Source organism: Triturus cristatus, chromosome 7 (assembly GCF_964204655.1).
Source record: "Triturus cristatus chromosome 7, aTriCri1.1, whole genome shotgun sequence".
NCBI classification, from domain to species: Eukaryota; Metazoa; Chordata; class Amphibia; order Caudata; family Salamandridae; genus Triturus; species Triturus cristatus.
In genome coordinates, this window is record NC_140590.1 from 1,320,264,003 (window position 1) to 1,320,289,861 (window position 25,859).

The 25,859-nt window shown below is 44.0% G+C and overlaps 1 protein-coding gene across 6 annotated transcripts in view; it reads right to left on the bottom strand.

Moving 5' to 3' along the window:
* Positions 1-25,859, bottom strand: part of RALGAPB (Ral GTPase activating protein non-catalytic subunit beta) — a 2,310,294-nt gene that overhangs the window by 1,542,622 nt on the left and 741,813 nt on the right. For all 6 annotated transcript variants that reach the window (XM_085618929.1, XM_085618931.1, XM_085618928.1 and 3 more), the window contains exon 15: positions 11,000-11,129. In XM_085618929.1, the coding sequence (XP_085475055.1) occupies positions 11,000-11,129 (130 nt within the window). The remainder of the gene's footprint in view (positions 1-10,999; positions 11,130-25,859) is intronic.

Consider the following 25,859-nt stretch of genomic DNA (forward strand, 5'->3'; position numbering starts at 1 on the left):
TTTCGATTACGTATCACTATGTTAATTTATCTTATCAATTGTTACGCCTTTTTGCATTTGTTTCATTGTAAATGTATGACCTATAAAAGTTACTTCTTGTCAATAAAGTATTGTACTTCACTTCCTGAACCCTCGTGGTGACGGAACCTGAAGGCCGCGACTCGAGTCGGCCATTTTTGATGGAATAAAGCCCATTTAGAAAAACTCTTATACCACGGATTCTGCCTCTTGTTATTCTGAGCTATTTTACTTTATTTTAAGATTCCGTATGAAATTCAGTTAAGGTAAAAAGAATATTTACCACATAATGGCGCCCGAACAGGGACACTTTCTCATCTCACGCGCCGGCGGTGCGTTGCAGGCCCGGTCTCCTGCCACAGCTGGACGGACCATAAACGCGTACCAGCAGGATTTCCTGTAAGCTCCCTCCGGTCAAGCGGGGGCGACTGAGGCTGCGATCAACCCAGACGAGGCGGTGAGAAGTGCGAAGTATCCCGACCAGAGCCTAGCTGAGAGAGCAAGATCCGAGGTATACAGAGGCCCACCAGGTTTTTCGAAATCCCGATGTCCAGAGGGTCCGCTGTCCGCAGTCATCGAGTCCTGTCCATTCTCTGAGGCCTTCCGTTTCAAGGAGCTACTCGGTGAGTACCATCGCCGGGGAGGCGTGTTGACGCGCACATAGGTTGTGCCGGTCAAGACGGATTTGGGTACACAAATCCGGTCTGCACTGTTTAGCAGTGTATATGTACTGTTTAGCAGTATATCAAGTATTCCGAAGTATTCAGTTATTGTCAAGAATTCAGCGTGGTGATTAGTTAGGCAGACTGTCATCATTGTCGGTCATTGTTAAATGTTTAATGTTTAATGTTTAAAGTGTTCAAAATGTCTTGCATATTGTGGTATGAATGAGTGTTCATTGTTCACTGTTCATTATTGTGTTTTTTCGTATTAAGTGAGTTCAAGAGTAAGTATCAGATCAGTTGTCAATATGCCGCTCTTCTCGAAGTTAAGACAGATTACTACCAGAAAAGGGGTGCTTGAAGAAGCAGTTCCTATTCCTCCTAGGGACACTCCAGGGCATTTTATGTACCACAAGCATGGCTTAGATGCCATATTGTTTCTTGATCTATGGGTAGACTATACCAAGGGATTGCCGGAAAGTCAAAGGTGGCCCGTAGCGGGAACCTGGGATGCAGAGTGCATCATGAAAGTGGAGGAAGAGTTATGGAAAAGAAAAGTCAGACAGTCACAGAAAGACGCTGTTGAGTTATGGCGTAAAGAATCTCATAGACGTACAGAAAAAGCACGTAGACAAGAAGAGAGGAGTAAAGAAAGTTCAAATAAAGTTCAAGAAAATCTATTAATTGAGGAAGGTATCCGAGTGAAATCAGAAAAAGTAAATAGACAAAGAAATGCTCTTATGAATGGTATGTATCCCCTTCTAGCCGAAGGACTACCTAAGGCTGTTACAGAGATGCCAAAAGACTTGCCACCCCCATTATTTCCAATTAAGGTACATCAAAAAGGGCATCCCAGAACCGCAGAAGATGTTTTTCTTTCCTCATATCTAGACGACGCAGCTCCCGAGTATGCTAACGCCACACCACATAGACCGTCTGGCGGAGGGGTTCAACGTCAGGATCAGGTATCCGACCCCGTGCAACAGCAAGTCCCGATACAAGCTTCGGCAAGCACATCTGTTTCCGCATCTGTCCCCGCAGTCGATTCTACAGTGGTATCGACACCCATAGTTGCTGTGTCACGTTCAACGAACCCATTCACACCCGACGCCCCAGATGGGGCCACGGGAGGTGCTAGCAGTACCTTTACACCACCCAGAATAAATAAACTTGTTTTTCAAGAGTCAGCGCATTCACGTACACCTAAATTCGTAAGTGAACGTACGCTTAAGGAACTCCTTGTAAATTGTAGATATGACCCGGTGGTTGGTAAAGAGGACGAAATGGTCCTGGCATCATTACGTATCAGGCGAGCCGCAGAGTATTTAGCAAGGTTACCAGGAATGACTACGCATCTAGATAACATATATCATTTTGTTCAAACAGGACGAGATCCAGGATGTATTAACAGAGCTATGGAATTCCAGAAAGTAGAGATACAGGGGGAACTGTTACGTTTCCTCATAAACTGTGTGATCAGAAATCAAGACCGTCCGGGGGTAGACCCGAATGCAATGCTTATTCTTACAAGATGGAGCCAGAATATAGCAGAAGGGAGACACGATAAGCAAAATTGTATAATAGCCATGTGCCGAAAAATCCGTAGAGAAATAGAGCGTATTCATGAAGAAAGATTGGGAACAGACGAGTTCGAGCAAGATGAAGTGTCCGAATCAGGGAATTCCGCAAGACAGTCAGAGACCATAGCCTATGTAGGCAGAGGAAGATCCTGTGATAATGCTAGATGTTTTTCTGATCCCATACACTCTGTATGCCCAAATAATAGCAGAACGTATCCGACGCCTGTAATAAATCTGAAGTCTCCTGAACATTTGTTTCAAGTCGCAGATAAAATACTACGAGAACGAAGGGGTTACCACCTCCTCGATTCCATGGATGAGCAAGAATTAGCCAGATCAGCTGTTCACTGGATTGACAGTCCTGAAAAATACGGTGATGAGACCGTAGCACACACGTTTTTTAATCTCGGTGCAGATGAACAACGTTTAGCTGGAATCTATATGATTCAGCAACTCCTTATATTATATAAGAGCCAACATGCTGACCCTGGTCCTTTACCTGATATATTAACGGAACTACTCACGAACAGATGGAGAGGTTCCAGTAACAAGCTAATTAAAGAGATATTAGTGTCACGTAAACAGTATGTCCTTTTTGTAAGTCCGGATTCTCTCTCGCTGCCCCGCAGAGAAAGAGCGCCGTACTATATGGATAGACAAAATCCTTTACGAGAAGTGCACCCAATAAAAGGCGAAGACAATGAGTTTCACCGTGTATTTGTTTACACACCCATATCAAAAATGGAATTATTAGAAATGAAGAAAGTAGTACCTAGTCATGACAAAGACCCAGCGGGTTTCCACCGAGAAATTAAAGACATGTTACTAATGGGAGAGTACACCTTTCCTGATATTATGACGATATTAAAGGTGCTTTTGCCTGCTGGCATTTATGAAAAACTGAAAGAAAAAGAGTGGGAAGTGGGAGACCAAAAGATAGACTGGACAGCATTAGCAGAGGAAGAAAGGGGCCGAACTGCAGGTTCAGGGCTCGGGGATAAAGTTAAACTGTTACCAGGTTTACTAGTACAGGTACTGCCACGTTTATTAACTACAAAAAAGGAAGATTGGGGTGCAATCACAGCCTGCAAACAAAAGCAAGATGAAGACACAAGCGATTATTATGCTCGATTTGAAAAATGTTTTGGTATAAATAGTGGTATAAAAGCAAGTAGTGACTCATATCCACATTTATTTGTGACAAAATTAGTGGAAAATGCATTGCCTCCAGTGAAGAATAGAATATTGAAATTCGAGAGTACCTGGCAAAGTAACACTCCGTCGCAAATGCTACAAATGTTACAGTATCATCACAATAGAATTAGGGATGAACAAGAACACGAGCATAGACGCATGAAGGATACAAAAATGAAAATGCTAGTTTCTCAGACAGTACCAGCAGACGGTCACAAAAAGGGTGTGACACATTCTGGTGATTCTGCAGTTCCTGTAAAAGGAACCTGCAATTACTGTAAACAACTAGGCCATTATGTACACGATTGTCCAGTCCTGAAACGTAATATAGCTACAGGTATTGCAAAAGAGAGACCACGATTAGTTAGACAAGATCAGAATGAACAAGGAGCTATGCAGCATGGACAGTCCATGCCAGTTCAGCAACAGTCCATGCCAGCCTCACAGCAACCCATACAGTTTGTGCCAGCTGCACCACCGTTGCCTGCTACTGCCACACAAACCACAACACGACAAATGTATCAGACTGCACAGTATGAATATCCTGAGTATCAGCGTTACGCATGAACAAGCCTAGAGAGGGAAGTTGACTTACCGCTTATCGAGATTCCTGTAGATCAAGAAGGACCTTATGTACATAGTGAATTATTAGGTCAAGATAGAAAATTCTTACTCGATACAGGGGCAAGTCGAACAACTATAAAACGAAGTGAAGTTCCAGGGGCACCCCTCTCAGGCTCTCAAAATGTTTCCCTTGGTTTTTCAGGAAAACCTATTGTTAATGAAGTATCACAGCCTCTACCACTTACGATAGGACCTTTGACACGAACTACAGATTTACTGCTTACTAAATCATGCCCAGAAAATCTGTTAGGAATTAAAACTCTGAAAGCACTAGGAGCCATAATATGTTGTTCTCCGGAAGGAGTAAGGTTGTTTCTACGTGATTTTAAAGGTCACTATGTGTCTAGGGACATGGATCCCCGACTACAGACTTTACCAGTACATCTATGGGCACAAGGCCCTACGGATGTTGGCTGCATGAACATTACACCATACCGAGTCACATTGAAAGCAGGAGTGGTACTACCACGAATGCGACAATACAAGTTACCGCATGATGCTGTAGTGGCTTTGCTGAAAATCATTGATGAGCTAATTGCCCAGGGAGTAGTTGTAGAAACAGACTCCAATGTATGTAATTCACCGATAATTCCGATTCTTAAACGAACTGATCCTACTGCCCCACCAGTATACCGATTGGTTATTGATTTGCGTGAACTAAACAAGTGCATTGTACCACAATTTCCTGTGGTCCCTGATATATCATCATTATTGACAGCAATTGATTCCGAAGCAACATTCTTTACTGTAATTGATCTCAAGAATGCCTTTTTCAGCGTCCCAATAGATCCGGAAAGCCAATATTTGTTCGGATTCAGTTTAAATGGGCGCAGCTTTAAATTCTCACGCGCTCCCCAAGGATTCACAGAAAGCCCCAGCATCTACAGCCAAGCACTAAAACGAGAACTCGACAGTATCCACATGCCAGTCAATACTGCACTGCTTCAATATGTCGATGATCTGCTGATCACCGCGAGAAGCGAGCCAGAATGTGAAAAGGCTTCTCTGACAGTTTTTCATTTTCTAGCCGACAAGGGGCACAAGGTGTCTCCTTCTAAGCTGCAATTCTGTGTCCAGCGAGTTATTTATCTTGGTCACTCGCTGTCCAAGGAGGGAAGGCAGCTTACACCAGATCGCATCCAGTTAATTGCTAACATGTCAATACCCCAGACACAAAAGGAGGTGCGGGCTTTCATAGGCCTCACTTCATATTGTAGGCAGTGGATCCCTCAGTACGCATTTCTAGCAAAACCACTCATTCAGTTAACCACACAGGAGGCAGCCACATCGACTGTTCTCCCTTGGACTCAGGAACATACACAAGCTTTTGAAAGCCTAAAGGAAGCTCTATGTCAAGCACCTGTTTTAGCAACACCATGTTATAGCAAACATTTTACACTCTTTGTTACAGAACGCGAAGGTACTGCCTTGTCAGTACTCACTCAGGATCAAGCAGGATCACGCAAACCATGTGCTTATTTTTCCAGTACATTAGATCCCGTAGCTCAGGCTTTGCCTGCATGCCTGAAATCAGTGGCAGCGACAGCTTTAGCAATCAGACAAAGCGATGCCATAGTATTAGGACATCCATTGACAGTACAAGTACCACATGCAGTAGAGGTTCTTGTGAACCGAACACAAACACAACACTTGACCATAGCAAGACTTACCGGTTATGAACTGACATTGTTTCAACCACACATAGAGATCCGACGGTGTAATACATTGAATCCTGCTACACTATTACCTGTAATTGGAACAGACCCACTAGCTCATGATTGTGTTGAAATCATTGAAATAAAGACGAAACCTAGACAAGACTTGACAGACGTTCCATTGTTAGATCCAGACCTGACGTTGTATGTAGACGGATCGTGCATGAGAACAAGTACAGGAGATTTAGTGGCCGCGTATGCAGTCACAACAGACACTAAAGTTATTGAGACAAATTGTATAGATACTTTGTCAGCCCAAGCAGCAGAACTTATTGCTCTAACACAAGCCTGTATTCGAGCCACAAATAAGAAAGTTAATGTATACACTGACTCACGTTATGCATTCGGAGTTGTACACGACTTCGGCGTGCTGTGGCGAGAGAGAGGTTATTTAACCTCCCATGGTGCCCACATTCAGCACGGACCCCTCATTCATGCCTTGTTAGACGCAATACATCTACCCACTGCTATATCGATTATGAAATGTAAAGCACACACGAAGGTTACTGATACCATTTCTCAAGGCAATGATTTAGCTGACAGAACAGCTAAACAGACTGCTCAGAATCGCACATTAGACATGACAAAGCCAATAGTTCAGGCACCAACACAGTGTATGACGATTAAGGATCCCGCACTTGACGTAATTGACATACAGACACATGCTACTGCAGAAGAATTAAAGAAATGGACTGAACTAGGAGGGATCCAGACAGATCAGGGATGGATGACGAAGGAGAAATCTGTATGGTTTCTTCCTGACTCTATGGTCCAAGCCATTATAGCTACAATTCACAGCCCGGCGCATTTAGGAGAAAAAGCTATGCTAGATAGCATTCAACACATTTGGTTCAATAAACACTTACGAGCAGCAGCTAAACAAAAGGTCCGTACCTGTATGATATGTTGTCAGTTCAACCCGGGAAAAAGTGTTCCCGTAGAACAGGGTGGATTCCAGACTCCTGATCATCCTTTTGAAGTGCTCCAAATGGATTATATCCAGATGGAACGATGTCGAGGATTCAAATATGTTCTTGTAGTTGTCTGCGCTCTCTCCCGATGGACTGAGGCGTACCCAGTATCAGATTACACGGCCCCGACTACTGCCAAACAGTTAGTTCGAGAATTCTTCCCACGGTACGGGCTACCACGTGTTGTATATTCAGATAACGGCCAGCCTTTCTCATCCGAATTAATGAAACATGTCTCACTTTTGTTGGGATATCAGTGGAAATTCCACTGTGTCCGACACCCCGAGGCAGCAGGTCTCGTGGAACGACATAATCAAATTCTGAAAATCAGATTGTCTAAAATATGTAAAGAGAAAGGTGTTGACTGGATAGTAGCCTTACCAGTTGCACTATTTTACATAAGAATGGTAGCACACTCTCGAACAGGGCTATCCCCGTATGAGGTGATCTTCGGAAGGCCACCAAATATGTGGGGGACGCCTATACCACGTAAAATAACTGATGTTAATTGTAATATGCTGACAGATTACTTGGCTTCCTTGATGTCTGCACTACAATCTTGTCGTTCACAGGTAGCTGCAGCTTTTCCTGACAACACTGAGGTGAAACCCCATGACGTTGCTCCGGGGGATCTGGTGTTTGTGAGGAATTTCGATCGGAAAACCCAATTGGAGCCCAGGTGGAAAGAACCGAAGCTAGTCCTGCTGACCACAAGAACAGCCGTGAAAGTTGAGGGGCGCAAGGGATGGGTACACTCCAGCCACGTTAAGAAATTTCATGGACTATCCTCGGATATAGACACTGTGCCCTGCACTCCCTCACAGACTGATTCAAAACTTCCCTTTGTTGAAAAGAATGACTCTCAGAACTATAAATTAAAACTTAGGCCCAAACAGTCGAGCAATTTGATTGTTTAAGTCCTCTCCAAGGTGAAGCGGTTGAATTGTCTCTGACATGTATCCCTTGGACCTGAGTAGAGAAAATACCAGAGAAATGTTGAAACGACAGGCGTATTGTAAATCACTGCGTAGCTACTGTGTGAGGACATTATTAATTCTGTTTTTATTAAGTGTTTTAATAATCATTACGAGTGTGATTTTGCACATATATCATCCTATTTCTAGACATGTTTATAATATTACTGCTGAACATTCTTTTAGTGACCTACCGCCACATGAATTATCTTATAGACTTGCGCTGCGCAATAACACCTTCATTAGTATGTTACATCATTCCCATCAGACTAGTAATGCCACCAATTGTTGGGTGTGTGGCCGACTCCCTCCCTATCAGAATAACGAAGGAGTTCTGCCTTTCTTTCCACATCCGTTCACACACAATGGCTCCTGTGGAGCATGGTTTAGTTTATTAAATTCCATAGACCCAGACACAGCAGTTTATCAACAACATTGGATATGGGGAAATCTGAATCTAGTTTTATTCAAAGTCTGTCACCCTAATAAGGAGGGTCACCCCAGTAGAACAGGAACTGATTTAGAAAATGAAGTGTATAAATTAGGTAATTTTACGCCTAATCTTATGATTTTGAATGTCAAATCCGAAGTTGAACTAATTCTGCCCACTATGTCAGTATTTCCAGTTAAGGGTGAATTATGTGTGAGAAAAGTTGGTTCCATACACATGGGCCATAGCAAATGCGTTACTACAGTAGAATATAGTGATCAAGGTAAATCTTCATTTAGAGCTTCTCGCCATTCTTACTTTATATGTGGTCAGACGGCATATATGCGTCTGCCTCTAGATTGGGATGGTACCTGTTACATAGCATTCCTTTTGCCACCTGTTTTCCTAGCTCCCCCTGATTATTATCGAAATGTTCATTTAGTACACAAAAGAGAGCGTAGAGATCTCCCAGTTGTCGATTATACTGAGACGGCATGGGACAAGTATGTAGATTTCAATAAAGGTATCTTTCCCTATATAGGTACAATATCAAATAGTAAGCTGATACGCAGACTCACCAAGACTCTTGAAGCTGTAGTAAACGAGACTATAGCCGCCCTAGGCAATCTGACAGAGGAACAATCAGTGATGAGAATTGTTGTTCTCCAGAATCGTCTTGTCCTTGACGTCATCCTGGCTGATAGGGGCGGAGCTTGCAGGGTCATCGGATCCAGCTGCTGCATATTCATACCAGAAAATTCGCCATCTGTATATAAAGCTATAACACGCCTTCATAAGATTGTAAGCCAGATACACGAGAATCCAGGCACTTGGACGTGGTCCGGGTGGTTTTGGAGTGTGATATCAGCCTGGGGATGGAGAGTTCTATCCTTCCTAGGTATTGGCCTTCTTATGCTCTTCAGTTGTTGTTTATGCCTGCAATGTGGACCAGCGATTTGTGGTCTGTGTGCCACATCATGCATTCCATATCACAGTTCTCGTTCAAAATGCCGGAAGAAGAAGGAAGAAGAAATGATGCTCCATGAGCAAATCGATGGAATGATGAAGATTGATATCTCTTGAAGGGCAAGTAGGGGACAAGGAGGGAATGTGGAAATGTGGATTTTCCTGATCAGTTATGTCCCCTATCTTGGACCCCAACGGTTCTATATGCATGTTACAAGTACATGTATGTTCCCTCCAGTTCCAGTTTCTAAGACGCAAACATATGTGTGTCTACCGTCGACATGTTCTCTGTCAGATCCGCCATCTATGGGCTGGATATTCGATTCCTGAATATGAAAGACCACCGACTTTATATGGCTAAGTTACTCCATTTTTACAGTCCAGGCAAGTAGGCCCGATTCTGTCCTCAAAGCCTTTCCCTGCTCTCTGTCTTTGACAGTTTCAGCTTGAGCTCGCATCTGTATCCATGAACTTTGTCCTACTCTCTGTGCAGCTAACGGTGCCTGCCTCGGCCAGTTTTCGCCTGACTGCCAAGAAGCTGTATTTCACCTTCGAATTATCTATTTTGCTCTTCAGCCGATGCATTCCTGTCTAGTGATTTAGGTAAACATTTCCTTTAGCTCACAAGCAAAGGACTCAGCCTTTCCGTCCTCCTGCAAGTGATTCATAGCCCTGTTGCCATGGAAAGTTTTCTGCCCCTCGCATCTCAGATAGGCACTTAGACGCTTGTACACGCACATACAGTTAGTATAGAATAGATTCTGTCCGAGAGTCCTTCCTTGTGGATAACATAGTTCTCTAAACATAGGATGTTAGATATGATTTGGGATTGGGTTGACTTGACCCCCCAGACTTCTCGTCTCCACATGTAGAGCTAAATGTCAAGTCCCCTTCACCCCCTAGTTGCACGTCAATCACACGTCATACTGCTGCGCGCGCATCTATGATAAGTATTATCGTATAGATCCACCTATGTAAGATAACCAGAGCCAATCATGTTTCTTTTTGCTCCTTATTACGCCTAGTTTCGATTACGTATCACTATGTTAATTTATCTTATCAATTGTTACGCCTTTTTGCATTTGTTTCATTGTAAATGTATGACCTATAAAAGTTACTTCTTGTCAATAAAGTATTGTACTTCACTTCCTGAACCCTCGTGGTGACGGAACCTGAAGGCCGCGACTCGAGTCGGCCATTTTTGATGGAATAAAGCCCATTTAGAAAAACTCTTATACCACGGATTCTGCCTCTTGTTATTCTGAGCTATTTTACTTTATTTTAAGATTCCGTATGAAATTCAGTTAAGGTAAAAAGAATATTTACCACAACCCTTGCAAGCGGAAAGGGGGTCCCATGGATTCCCCAGGAATACCCCTTCAGGCAAGTGCAGTCATTCACTGCACCTACCAGCCAGGGCCAGACTGGACATAGCGGGCTCGGGGCGTTTCCCCAGTAGGCTGCCAGGTCGGGGGCCGGTTTGAGACCCCCCCCTTCACCCGGACCAGCCAAGCTCTTTGCCAGGGCCGCTTTCGGTTCCCAGTCCATTCCTGCTGCCAGCTAGGAGATCTTTGTCCCGTTTGAATTGCAGCCCAGGTTGTTTCCTTCAAAGTGAAAATAAAACCAGCGTTTTTGGACAGCTATCCACTTTTCACTAAGGCACTATTTTCAGTACAGCGCATTTACTGTAATAAGGCATGCTGTCCCAGTCTGTGCCCACAGGACCCATTTACAAGTGTGCTACCATACAAACAAAGAGACTATGCCCTATCTGTAATATCAGCCATAGTGTCTTGTCAACTGGTGTTGGCAACAGTGGCAGCTTATCTAAGCAATACAAAACATTTTCTGGGTTGTCTACTTACCATAGTCTCTTAGTAAAGCTTGTGCTGGTCTCTCACTATCAGGAGTAGTTGGCTCATTGCTTCCTCCACTTGCTGTACTAATGCCACTGTTGGTGCGACTATGGCCTTTCTGGTTGTTTTCTACACAACTCTGAAATTGGCAACATACAGACACGAGGAAAAAAAAAAAAAACATGGACATTCGTTAGTCTTGTAAAGACGACAATAAGAAAAGCCTCATTGAGCTTAACGAGAAACAGACATACAACCCCATTATTTGTTCAAATACAATAGTTGGAAATTGGGTTAATGCTGGCAGTTTTACATTGTTCCATAGTACAGTTCATAATTTGTAAAACAAGAATACGGACGCCAAGCAATTTAAAAAATACACCCAAGTTTTGGCAAAGCTATTAGTCTTGTTCATTTTACAGATAACAGCATTCACATGTTCATGTCCTTCCAAAGCTGCAATGGACACTTTTTCAATGCATGCTGCAGTACCTTAAGCATTTACTAGTTATCAAGTAACCATAACTGGTACTTTTTTCACACAACTGATACCCCAGGGCAGAATGAAGACATACACAGGTATGTTAGGTACATAAGTTATGAGACATAAAGGTCTTACAGAAATGGTAGCTAGGTATGAACATTATTGCAATTAGCTGTGGAAGAAGTTGTGGTAGGTTACACACAGCAGAATAAGTAGGAAGGACTTGATAGTAAGTTTGGTAGGTAAATATCAAAGATTAGGTATTGTAGGATAGGTAGGTTATGAATATTAAGCTACTCATGGTAGGTTAGGTAAAGTATGTTAAGAATGTACAGTAGGTAGATAGGATCGGCTAGACAGGTAAGGTATTGTATTTGGATTGTAATTGGATTTATATGAGGGGTCAGAGCGCTTTTTAGGTATGGTCGGTTTGTGTTTAAAGTTAGGGATGGTCTAACAGTAATACATGAACAAGCATTTGCAATGCAATAGGTCTCGCATTACTGATAGTTTAAGGTATTGGCGTTGCAAATAATAATGCAACGCCAATAGCTCATACTTTCAGTAATGCAAGACCTGATGCATTGCAAATACTTGCATAGTGAGCCAGGAACCAGCATTGTATGTCGCAGTGCAGTACCACAAGCTGCTCCTAGAGCTCCCTGTTGAGCAAGGCACCAGCCCTGCTTGTTTAGTTGCAGTACCGCAAGCTGCTCCTAGAGGTCCCTAGTGAGCAAGGCACCAGCACTGCGTCTAGGTGCAGTACTACAAGCTGCTCCTAGAGGTTCCTAGTGAGCAAGGCACCAGCACGGCTTGTCTAGGTGCAATACCACAAGCTGCTCCTAGAGGTCCCCAGTGAGAAAGGCACCAGCACTGCATGTCTAGGTGCAGTACCACAAGCTGCTCCTAGAGGTCCATAGTGAGCATCAAACTTTAGCTCATATGTGGTATTTCACCCTGCAGAATATATGGTAAATCCACCCTACCCATAATGCATTGCATGCAAGACAGTACCACGAGTACATTCAAATAGCTATGTCCACATATACAATTAGCAACTTTGAAATGTGACAAAATAATTATTATATTAATTACGGATTAGTTTATACTCTATGTGGATCTGATGAAGGGAAATTTATAGAAGGTCTAATATAAATGTTAGATGTGCTAGCGAGTAAAGTAACCACTGCCAACCTAGCTTAGGACCAAATGAGTGTTTTATCTGAAGACCTTTAAGAAAATAGTGCTTGAGGCTGTAATTAAAACCTAGGACGTAACACATGCGACAGGGGGTGCCCTCATGGGAGGTTACAAGAAGAGACAAGGCGGTACTAAGGAGGAACTACTAAGCCTAATGACCAATGAAAAGCCACAATTTACAAAGGACAGGAACAGGAGGCAATTAAAAAGATGGTCAGAAAGTAGGCAGAGCTTTATGCACATATCCTGAATACAGCATGTCTCAAAGAGATAGTGCAAGCGCTGCCTACGCGAACCAAAAAAAAAAAAAAAGAGGCATGGCGCTGTATGTTCCTGCTACACCGCTGCAGTATTTGATGAAGTTTTACTAGGTCACCAAGATATGGAACTAACATCGGTGGCTGGAAGAGTTTTGATAAAGTTTGAGAACTATATGAACATTTACTGATCCGTTCCTTTATCAGGGTATGGGAAACGCATAGAATAGCTGGAGGTTAACTTTTTTAATATTCAAGACACTCACTAGAGCAGCAATCCAGACATAGAAAGCTGATGTTGCAGTACGAATGAAATCCAACTACGTACACCTAATACTAATACATGGGTACAATAAAAGGCAATAACATTAATATAGAACAATGCTCTATCCTTATATTACACATAACAATAGGTTAAAAGGGAAGTGAGATTAAAAAATAAGCACAGAGATACCATGCAAAAAATTGTTACAGTCCTTAGAATACATGAAAATAGTGTCCAGGCCTCTCGGAGTTGATTAGACACAAGTCAACTACCTGCTCCAAACTTATCTTTGCACACAGTGAACAGGCCAGATGTTTGTTGGGGGGGGACCAACAATGTTCCCAGGTATACATCAACAATGCAGGTTTTTACGATATGGTGTTGGAGCGCACGGGAAAAGCACCACACTGGGAGGCAGTAACAGCCACAATCTCAGAACTTTTAGTCAAGCAAAAAACAGACAAATCCACTTTAACTGGGACAAATACCTAGACCCGAAAAGTTAAAAAACGAATCCATTTATAGATTGGATTCTCCTATTTGCAAAAACAAGGACTAGTGTGATATGCAGGGCCTCTATAGTGTCTCCCCTAAGAACATGGCTTAAAGGTTTAATGACATGCACACAAAGCTGAAAATGATATATTACTCAAAATACAAACGCAAAAAGGAGGTGGGACACGATCCTGATAGCAGCACAAAACAAGCACTGGCATAGCCAATAGGTCTTGCCTTTGGGACCTTAGAAGTGTTTAGCCAGAGCTAATAGCTTTGGCAATGTTTTTAAGTTATGTTACTCAAGTGGACAGATATACCCAAGTACAAAAGAGAGTGTTTGATGTACCCATCAATTGAATATCTTTTTAGTGTGGATTAAAATGATACACAGACCCTAAAGCACAAGCACATGTTAAAAGTACTTGTGCATGAAGCAGGGAGACCATGACGTTTGCAAACTTAGTTTGGTGTGGGTGCAAATCCTGCATTGCCGATTCCTGGTGAGTTGAACTGCTACTGCTGCTGAAACAAGTCCAAAGGAGGCACCAATGGGCGAGGCGGACTGGCCTCAAGGGTCCTGTAACCTCAGTAACAGAGTTACTGTCGCTATAGGGTGTGCTGCTCTGTAGGCCTGACCAAAACACTGGAGGTGAACTTCAGCATGGATTGGGGTGGACAGGCCTTCAAGGTTAACCCACGCTTGCCACCACTAGGGTCCACCAGCTGGTGCCAAGACAACAGGGCATGTAATCTAGCGGGGCCTTCTAAAATCTAGCATGGGAATGAGCTTCCTCAGAAGAGTGGTCTGGTGGACTGGTCATGAAAGCTGAACCTGGTTCCCCAGTTCCAAACTTGACAGCTCTGGTCCTAGTGACACAATCTTTCCCCCACTGAACACTATACTGCCCCACTGAGAGAAACTAACACCGCCTTCAGTTACAACCCAATTGTGCCCCGCTATAAACACTTGGATCGACTCATTTCAATTTATGCACTAGATAAGAGCAATATGCTGCCTGAAAAAAGAGAGTAATAACATCCTGGAAAAAGTAAGCACCTATAGGCAATGCAAGATTAAGTAAAGCATGTGAAATGTAAAAAGGAACAACATGGTCACCTTAACGCTTTTACACTCATTGTTCAGAAATGAATTAGTGTTTTTGCATGAAATGTCAAGGACCTGACTACACAGCCCGGAAGGGACCCATTTCAATGTCCATAGCTTAAATCCTTACAAAAGGTAAGCAGTATGGTTTAAAAAGACCGCATACCTGAACACAGAGCTGCAGTACACATTTTATGAACTAAATTAAGGAAAACAGCTGACAAGGATCACATTAAACATTTTCCACTCAATGCATCAACAGAAAGAAGAGAAAAGGAGAGTAGCGCTTCACTGGAAAACTGGAAAGTTGTGCTAATGGGTGTGTATAAAACCAATCTGGCCACGTTGTGAACACTCTGTCTTGCTTTATTTAGTTATTTTTCCTTTTTTCCTCTTAATCCTGAGGCTGCACTTTTGAATAGAAAAATGTGCGACAGACATTTCCCGCAAAATTGTTTCTCTCTCTTTTGGATCCATTTCACAGGGGAACGAATGAAGGAAAAGAGAGGAAAGAGGGTAAGAGCCGTTGCTTGAAGTCACGGTTTCATTCAGCAAGTGAGGAGGAGTAAGACAGAGACAAAGAGAGGGAATAAGAGGAAGATGGGGGCAGCTGACCAAGGCAGAGAAGGAGAAATGGACACTGTCCGTGTCAGAGCAAAAGGAGACAGTGACTCTTTCTGGCCAGGCATGCCCAGGCAAGGTGTCCGTGCAGACCTGTGCGTGTGTCCGACTTCCCTTGGTATAAAAAATCATCAACAATGAGAAATGTTTTCAGCACATGACCAGCTTTGCTTAGCATTATGAAACCCACTCTGACTTTTTAGAATATAGAAAATTCGATCAATACAAATATTTCGTTATTTTTAGGAAAACAGCCGATAAAATCACATTAAAGATTCTCTTCTCCACGCATCAACAGAAAGACAAGAAAACGAAAGTAGCGTCTCACTGGCAAACTCTGTAAAGTGGCGCTAATGTGTTTGGGTGTGAATAAAAACCAACTGGCCACTTTGCGACCACTCTAATTTGCTTCATTTAGTTATTTTGATATAAACAGCTTCTAAGGATTGCATTAAACATGTTCCACTCCACGCTTGCTTCATTTTGTTATATTTCGTATTTCGAACCATTTTTCTCACTGTCCCGAGGCTACACTTTGGAATAGAAAAATGTGAAAAGACGACATTTCCAGCAAAAGTGTTCCTTTCTCTTTTCGATCCATTTCACAGGGGAACAAATGAAGGAAAGAAGTTAATTGTGAGTAAGACGTTTCGTGAAGTAACGCTTTTATTCAGTAAGTGAGGAGGAGCGAGACACGGATAGAAAGAGAGGGACAAGAGGGAAAAAGAGGGGGAGCAGCTGACCGCGGCAGAGCAGGAGAAGTGGACACTGTCAGAGCAGAAGGCGGAAGTGCCTCTTTCTGGCCAGACATGCTCTGGCACAGCCTGCTTGCCGACCATTCCTTGAGTCCGACCTATGATGTATACAAAGCACATGAACAACATTGCTTAGCATTATGAAACCCACTGACTTTTTAGAATATAGAAAATGCTATCAAAAATAAATATGCATACATGCCAACTTCAAAGAATACCTACAAAGGAGGAGATTAAGTGAACTGCAAGCAGCGCTGTGTGCCAGCCAGCGGCGAGGGGAGGGCGGAAAGAAAAGGTAGTGCAGTTAAAAAAAAAAAAAACATATGGCCCATACTGAAAGGATCCATGTAGCAGGGGCAGTCAGCAGGGCGGAAACAAAACCACCACAAGGCGGGACAAATGGACACTATTCACAAAAACTATGGAATTAATAAAGGCAGACCAAGCAACCACTGAAAAGCGGTGGGTGTGTTCAAAATCCATAGACTGAATTCAGCATGCCTTGCAGAGCATCGCATGCGTGCTGCCTCTAGGCTCGACTTAAAAATTGATCAATACCCCCTTTAAGGACAGCCATGCTCAAACATGCTACAGAACAAGTTAAAAAAGAACAATAGATGGACAGAATGCGGAACAGTGTCATGCATTCTCCCGAATACAGAGATCTGGGCCTAAATCCATTGTTGTTTTTGCTCCCCATGCCATTCGAGTTTAGACCCATGCATATGGAAATCAGTCTTGACCCTGTTTCCCATGGGAACAGTCCAGCCCGAACTGCCGGGCCAGGCACTCCCTGGACTGGAAACAAGCATACTAGGAACAGTTTAAGGGTATCACCCCTCATCTGCCAGGACAGCTTGACTCCAGTGGCATGGAGAGCACGGGACCCACATCTGGGCATAACCGTCCCAATCGGGGTGACAAATGCAACAAGCATTGGCATAGCCAATCGGTCTCGCCTTTGGGACCTTTTAAGTGTTTAGCCATGGAACAGTTGCATAACTAAATACTTATAAGGTTCCAAAAGCGAGACCTATTAGCTATGCAAAGCGTCCATGCTGCCGCAAAAGTGAAAGTAAATCGCGGTAAAGCGCGGCGCGCGCACATGCACTGTAGCTCTAGGCTGGCCTGGTAGCACTTTTTGGAGCCCTCTCAATAAGTCTCGCCAGACCAGCGCATGCGCTGGGTTAGGCGAGACCTAAAAATAACAATTGATGCAGGGAATGCTGAACAGTATCATGCATTCACCACATTACAGAGATCTGGGCCTAAATCCATCGTTTTTTTGCTCCCCATGCCATTCCAGTTTACACCCAACCATATGTAAATCAGTCTTCACCCTGTTCCCAATAGGAATAGTCCAGCCCAAACTGCCAGGCCAGGTCTTCCCTAGACAAGGAACAAGCAACCTAGGACCTGTTTCGGGGTATCAGCCCTCATCCGCCAGGACAGCTTGACTCCAGTGGCATGGAGAGCACGGGACCCACATCTGGGCATACCCGTCCCACTCGGGGTGACAAATGCAATAAGAACAATTGATGGTCAGAATGCTGTACAGTGTCATGCATTCCCCCAGTACAGAGATCTGAGCCTAAATCCATAGTTTTTTAAAGCAAAACTGTGATGGTGATGATCAAGCAACACAAACATGAAACAAGAATATGAAGGAACGCCCAACTCATCATAAAATCAGGGCAAGTCATCCATACGAGATAATGTAGACATGCTACGGACATACAGGCTGTAGGTAATCATGACAATATCTATAAATTAACATATCTCGGGCCACCATACTAGAATCTGAAACCTTCTCTAGCCACATTCATTTCACCATACAGTAAGATCAGAAGAAAAGTTATTTGTTAGAAACAGATCCAGTTTTTTTCTTTAAATAAAAGCTCATTACACATTTGTACAACTGATAACACTGTGTAAACAGCGAGGCACAATGTCATATTTTATCTGAATAACAGAGGTATCAATAAAGTAAGGTATGGTAAGTAAGGTAAACATTTTTGTCTGATATGTAAAAGCTTCGTATTCTCTACAAGTGGTTTATTACATTTGATGCTCTAAATCAGGAGACACCACCCTTTTCTGCAATAAGAGCTACTTATCTTCATTTAAAAATCATCCCAGGCTAATTTTGTAGTGTTGTAATAGTGACCTCATACGACAGGATTGCATTAGTGACTAACGTATGCATGATTACCAGCACTGATCAGATCAGTTAACCCGTTCCGTGCTCATGACGGAACCACTCCGTCATGAGTCACAGGCGCCGTGTGCTCATGACGGAGTGGTTCCGTCATGCTGCGGCCGTTGGCGGCCGCTCCGCCCACGCGGCGCTAATTCGCCGCCTGTGCGGGCGATTAGCGCAGTGGGCGGAGTCGTGACGGAACCACTCCGTCATGAGCACAGCTCGCCCGTGACTCATGACGGAGTGGTTCCGTCACGAGCACGACGGCGCCGCACTGCCCCCAAACCCCCCCAGCGCCGCAGCAGAAGTCGTGCCGCGGCCAAGGGGTTAATTTGGCACTGTTGCCAGCAAGAATGTAAACAAAGCCTTGTCGATGTGCAATGACTTTATATTTGTAATACATAACAGGTATATCTGCAATGACCCTGGCACCATGGTAACACACATGCCAACAGACCTGATTCAGACGGGAGACTCTCGATTTCTAAAGCCAAATATGGCTTTATTTTAGCCACACAACCCGTAAAATTGCCTCTATTTAATGTTAGTCAACAGGGAAAATAAATTTCCATGAATATTTATTTATTGCCTCCCTCATTTGAAAGGTTGGCATGTATGCAATAATATTGGTAATAGGTCTCCACAAAGACACATGTATCACTGAAACATCAGCGTTAACTATATTTTGGAAATCCAGTCATTTTCTCCAAATATCAGCTGTTGACTTCTGAAAATACACAAATTTGAGTCTCAAATATTTTTCAGATTTGGTGTACCTACATTATTTAAACCAAGCAAATGCTACCAATTTAGTAGGCTTGGCTGCACAGAGGAGAGCTATTATAGGAAGCTGGATAGCTACCAGTAGCTCCCAAGCTACTTGTTGGAGAATCCTGTGTTACAATTTCTTTTAGTCAGCTCCCACAAAGTCCAACTTTGCTCCTATGCATCTTTCCAAATTATGGATTTTATCTAGATAGAAATAAGATTGTGCCATTTTTGAAATATTTGATCCTGCAGTAAACTGCTAGCATTTTGTGTAAACGAACATAAACTCAATAGCCATTCCCAGGCTGCGATACACAGTCCTTAAAAAGGTGTCTTCCTATCTCTCTAGATCTTTCAATGTCAAATTTTGGTAATCAGGATATAGTGCTACACACTTGATAAAATAAGCCCCTTTGTGAGAGGATTCTTTCATCCGCATACTGCCACGATAAGCTGCTACAAAGATAAGGTCCTACCATTCATCAACCAATCCACAACTTTACCTAAGCAGACTGTTTTCATAAGTGAGACAGGATTGCCGATAGGGATGACTCAGTGTGAATGCTGTAAAGCATTAAATGACAACACAACTGTAGTATAAACATCTAATAAACAATATTGTACAAGGTTGGGGTTTCCTATTTCATGGTTTTCCCACCAGTGAATATAGTATTGCTCACCTTAAATTAAAGGCATAACAAATAAAAACATTATCTTGCAGCAAGTTATATAAACGTGGATGAATCCAAAATAGGAGGCTTGCTTACTCCTAAAATTAAGGCAGGGTAATCCATGAAAGTTGCTATTTCTTCAAACTAATTCAAGGTGGGGCTTCTCCCCCCCCCCCCCCCCCGAAAATTATTTAATATTCCCTCAATCTTATTAATAGACTTTTCAAACCAAACTTAGAGGAATAAGGAAAAATGGAAAACAAGTAAGGGAAGGGTATACATTTTTATAATTGCCACTGTCCCTACTATTGATGGGGTAATTTGATCCATCTCTCCAATAAAATGTGTATTCTCTTAGAGTACCACAGTTCAGTCTGTACATATCTTGAGGATCCCTAAATATTTCTTAGGTGTCTTGTAATTGAGGGCTAAAAAATCTTGGCGTGAGCTGAGCGGGGAGATAAACATGCACATCTCTGTTTTAACCTTTTTAACGTTGTAACTTCCTACCTTGGCTTAGCCGATAAGTTTTAATGCAGACAATCCATCTGAAAATGGCTGTCTTCTTCACAGACTTTTTTTGTCACAGAGAAACTCCCACAAAGAACTTATCGCCCCCTGGTGCGATAAATGTAGAAGCTGGGGGCTCATTTGGGATCAAGGCAATGCAACCTTTCTTCCTATTTAGATGGATGAGGTGTAGCGAATAAAGCTGGAAGGTAGATAGACTGCCCTACGTTGAAGGGTGCAACGACTTCTGGTAAGAACGCTGTTTTGACCGGAGTCCCAGTTTATCTGGAAAGAATGTGATATTGAACAGCTGGACAGACATTACTTGGAGTTAGCTCACGCAATGATCTGACGTGATTGCTATGACTAAGATGGTCTTCAGCATGAAGAGGTGGAGAGAACAGTTGTGGATTGGTTCAAAGGGAGAACGTGTGAAATAAGTCAGAACCAAATTAAGGTCTAATTGAGGCATCACAAAAGGTTTTGGCGGGAACATATCAGCATTTTCAAGAAAAACAGGTGATCTGAACAATGATGGCTGATCAGGAAGGCGTAAAAAGGGTCGAAAAGTAACCCTGAACTGTTACCACAGCAAGTTCTTGCTGGGCCAACTAAAGACAAAATAACATTATGTCTGCGTACTGTGGCCGTAAAGCCTGGACGTGATGGAAGAACATCATATGACTAACACTCCAAGGATCCAGTGTATAAAGCTTTGGTGGAGGGACGCCCGGCTTCCGAAATAACACTCACTGCTTCAAGAATTAGCTACCATCTGTCGTAGTCTATCTCCACCATGATGGTGTATGTTGTGCAAATTTGGGTGCAGGACCCTGCACTGCTACTTTGACAAGAGGTCCTTCGGAGAGGCAGACGAAGTGGAGGACAGATGCTCATGGCCAGTAGTTCCAGGTACCACACCCTCCTTGGATAGTCCAGGGCCACAATAATAACATGGCCTGGTCCTTTCTGGTCTTCCTGAGAACCCTGGGGAGGAGAGGCAGGAAGGCATACAGAAGTCCCAAGCACCAATCGAAGCAGAAGGAGTTTCCAAGTGAGAACTTACCTAGGAACTCTAACTCGCAAAACTATGGAAACTACACATTCTCTGTGGTGGTGAAAAGATCAACCCATGGTTCTCCCTATTGCTGGTGGATGCCCTGTGCCACCTCAGAGTGCAGCTGCCATTCATAACAGGAAAAATAAGCTGAGTTCATCAGCCCAGACATTTAAAGATCCAGCCAGGTGCTGTGCGACCAGAGAGATACACTGGCCATTCAGCCACTTCCAGAGGCACAGGGCCTCCTGGCCCAAAACCCATGGTCCCTGTCTGCCTTGTTTGTTTTTGTACCACACTGTGGTAGCGTTGTCTGTAAAAACCTGTATCTATTCCCCCATGATGGTTGGGAGGAACGCTTTCAGTCCCAAGCACATCGCCTGTAACTCAAGTAAGTTAATGCAGAGGCAAGCTTCCGCTGTGGACCAGAGTTCTCTGATCACCTCTTCCAGATGACTTCCCAAACCAAGCAACATTGCATTCATCATGACCGTTAGCTGTAGGTGAGGTATGAAGAGGGGTCTGCCACTGGTCTGGTTGCAGTCTAGTAGCCACTACTGCAGGTCTTTTCCATTCTCTTCCAACACCTGGTTGAAATCCGAAAGGTTCCCTAGGTGCTGAGCCCACTGAGACTTCAGACCCCACTGCAGAGCATGGTGTGGTCCACCAGCAAGATGCAGGAGTTCAAGAGGCCAAGAAGCCTCTGAACCACTGCCACTGAGACCCAGGTCAAGGGTGGAAACACCAGGGTCATAGCTGAATATCCTGGACGCTTTGAGGCAGAGGGAAGGCTTGGACAAGCACAGTGTCCGAGATGGCTCCAATGAAAGGGACCCATTGTGACGGAGTCAGGAGTGACTTTGGGATGTTTATGTTAAAGCCCAACAATCTCAAGAAGTCAGACATCCTCTGGATTACAACTGTATGAGGTGAGCCCGCCTTCAGCAGCCAGTTGTTGAAGTATGGAAACAAAGGTGTTCCAACCTCTGTAGATGTGCATCGACCGCCACCATCACCACATTGAACACCAGAGGTGCTCTACAAAGACCAAAAGGGAGCACCAAGAACCGAAAGTGCTCATAGGCCATCTGATATCACAGGTAGCAACTGTCAGATTGCAAAAAGGGGGTTTAAAAATATGCGTCCTACAAATCCAATCCTGCCATCCACTGCCTGTGTCCAGGGCAGATAGAACTTGGGCCAGGGTGAACATTCTGAAATTATTTTTCCAGGAAAAGAAGTTCAGAGGGAGACAATTGAACGTAGGGTGGAGGCCTCTATTTCTTTCTGTACCAAAGGTAATTGGAATAACAGTGAGTCCCGATCTCTGATGCTGGCATCCTCTCTATGGCTCCCTTGGTGAAGAGAGTTTGAACTTACCCTTGAAGTATGGACAAGAATTCCTTTGGGAGGCACTGAGGAGTGGGAGGCATGCTGGGAGGGGGAGGTCATTTAAGGGGAGGGGCGTAACAATTCTGCAGAATCTGGAGCACCTATTGGTTGGATGAAATGGTCTCTCACCAGGGGAGGCAAAACAATGATATGCTTCTTACAGGGCTCACCTGCACTGCAGAGGGCAACTTAAAGCGCTTTTGTGGTGGCTGCCTCAAAAGGCTTAGGAGGCTGCTTCTTGTTGCTGAGGCAGGGTATAATGTTGCCTTTGCTGCTATCCCTTTTGAATCTTCGAAAGGGGCAAATTACTAGAAAAACTGCCATAAAGGAGGTGCCAACCCATGTGAGCACACTATCACTTTGCTCTCCTTAAAGTGCTCCAGGGCTCAGCCCACCTTTTCTCAGATGAGACAAATGCCATCAAATGGCATGTACATAAGGGATTGTCTGAACCTGCTTGAAAACCGAAGGGGCAAATCCAAACATGGAGATTAAGCATCACACTGGTCCCGACTACCCCACCCAGGCAGGCTTTTGTGTCCAGACCCGAGCAGGTGGAGTACTTCCTTCCATCCTGCCGATCATGTATGAGGTCGTCAAGGTTGGGACAGATACCATAAGGCAGGGTCCTCCAAAGTCAGTCCTTGAGGGCCAGATCCATGCCAAATTTTTTGCATCTCCTTTAAAATAAATGTAGCTATCTTAAAAATATGGCGTGCATTTGGCCATCCAGGAAAGACTTTGGAGAACCTTGCCATAACGGATGGCAGGCAAGATGTCTGTCACCATGTCCCATAATTACCCAAGGAGGCAGCTGCTGTTCATTGACATAAGAGCAAGGCTGGCTCAGGTGAACATCTTTTTTGCAAATGCCTTGATGCCTTTTGATTCTCTGTCTGGTAGGGTGGTTAAATTGAGATGACTTGAGGTCTGCATAACCAACTCTCTGGGGTAGCATGCTGAAGGAGGAAGGCAGGCCCCTCCTATGCTGGTCTATGCCACCTTGCAATCTACCTGTTCACAGGAGGGCAAGGCCTGGCTTTATCCAGGTCCCCAGCAGTAGGTCGGTTAGGGCCTCATTAAAAGGGAGAACAGGGTCCTGTGCAGTCCGTCCTGGAAGGAGCACGTCTGTGAGGACATTTGTTTTGACCTCAGTGGTAGGCAATGTGTGGTCCAACACCTCCACTGCTCTCCTAATAACCGTGACAAAGGAGGCAGATTTTTCAGTAGCCACAGCCAGTAAAGAAGAAAGCTAGTGCCAAGGGACATATCTTGGCCAATAGCATCCTGTAAGCCTAGAAATAGGCTCTCCATGCAAGTCACAGGGTCATAATCCTGATACTGCTTGTCAGGATCACAGAGGGAAAGGCGTTGTGGGGGATGCAGCACCGATGGGAGTCACTGAGTGGGCTTCAAAATCTTAGAGGATTATCGGCTCCCCCTCAAAAGTCAGTGCTGGTGATAATGTATGGGGTTGTGGCGTGGGTTATAGCACTGTAAGAGGGGTAGAGGTCGGTGGTGGGCACGAGGTCAGGGCCGACCTTGGTGCAAGGTTGAGTGTCAGTCGGGGAAGAACCCACAGGCAGCAGACTGACAGGAGGCTACACCTCTGATCCTTAGAGCCCAAAGTTGCTCCAACGGAATACGGATGGATACAAACAGCTTTGTTTATGGTCTCTCTGAGGTTGTGGAGTTGCTGTGGCATCACCACTGAACTCACGACATTGGGGTGCAATAGAACGAGGGTCAGAATCTGTTCTTAGGTTATAGACTGAGTTTGTAACCTAGCAGTATCTAGGCAGGGAGTGATGCAGCTTCTTGTGATAGGAGAGATGGGACGAAGGAAGCCGTGTTTTTACCTCTTATGCTTCTCTGACTTCTTCGACTTACTAGAAGAACTTAACTTTGAAGAGGGCCCTTCACGAGAGAGGAAGTATGTACACTATTGACTTCGACTGGGTCTTCTTGGGTTGCTGATCTGTTCAACAAAGTAAAGTTTAGCTTCCTGGTCACAGATGGCCTTCAGGTTCATCTTCATGCAATTGCCACATGACACTGAGTCATGTTTGTAGTCGAGAGCCAAACCTCGTGGGGGTCAGTCACCGACATCTGCTTGCAGCAGTCCTTACTTAGTTTGAACCCAGCACAAAGGGAAACATGTAGATAAAGTGGTATATCAACCTGACAGAATTTGATGGCAAGAGCTCAAGGTCCGCGTCAGAAGACGCAGAAAGAAAGGAACTGACATCAGTGTATGGAGGTGGTGGATATGTAAAGGCCCTAAAGTTACATCTGAGGCGGGATGACCGGATGAAGAGCCACAGGATGCCACCTTCCGATGAGCGGGGAAACTGCTGGGAAAAATATAAGGATCCAGTCTGGCGCCTGGGGGGTATTCACAAAGTGAGGAATCCATGGTTAGAAGCACCCACAATAAACTCCAGTCAAACCTTCTTAAGAACTGGAACTGACTCCAAGGAAGAAGTAAACAAGCATTGGCATAGCCAATAGGTCTCGCTTTTGGGACCTTATAAGTATTTAGTTATGCAACTGTTGCATGGCTAAACACTTATAAGGTCGCAAAGGCGAGACCTATTGGCTATGCCAATGCTTGTTTTAAAGGGGGCCTCCAAACGAGTCTCTATCGGGCTCTGTTTTGTGCCCTGGCACAGGCGTTCCGTTTTTCCCGGACTGCAGTGACAGAAGGCACATCGAATGCACACCTGCTCACACACTACTCACTAGTGGAGAAGTTACGGCATTACTTCATGCCTTTAAAGAGTCATTTTCTCTCTGGTTTTCCCTTGTCTTTTTGAAACTCGGGAGCAGGAACATTGTCCTGGTGTCACCGGGTTTCGGTGGAAGCTTTTTCAATATTATATACGAGCCATAGTTGCTGCTTATTTATCTTATGCAACTAACAACCATTGACAAAGCCAATAGTCCTGACTTGTTGTAGGTATGATGTTACTTGTTGAGTTATATATCTAGATGCAATGACCGAAACAGCAAAATACAAGTCGGGCGGCACACTATTATAAGCACAGACTTTTAGTTTGTGTTTTTAAGCCACGGCCTTAATTACA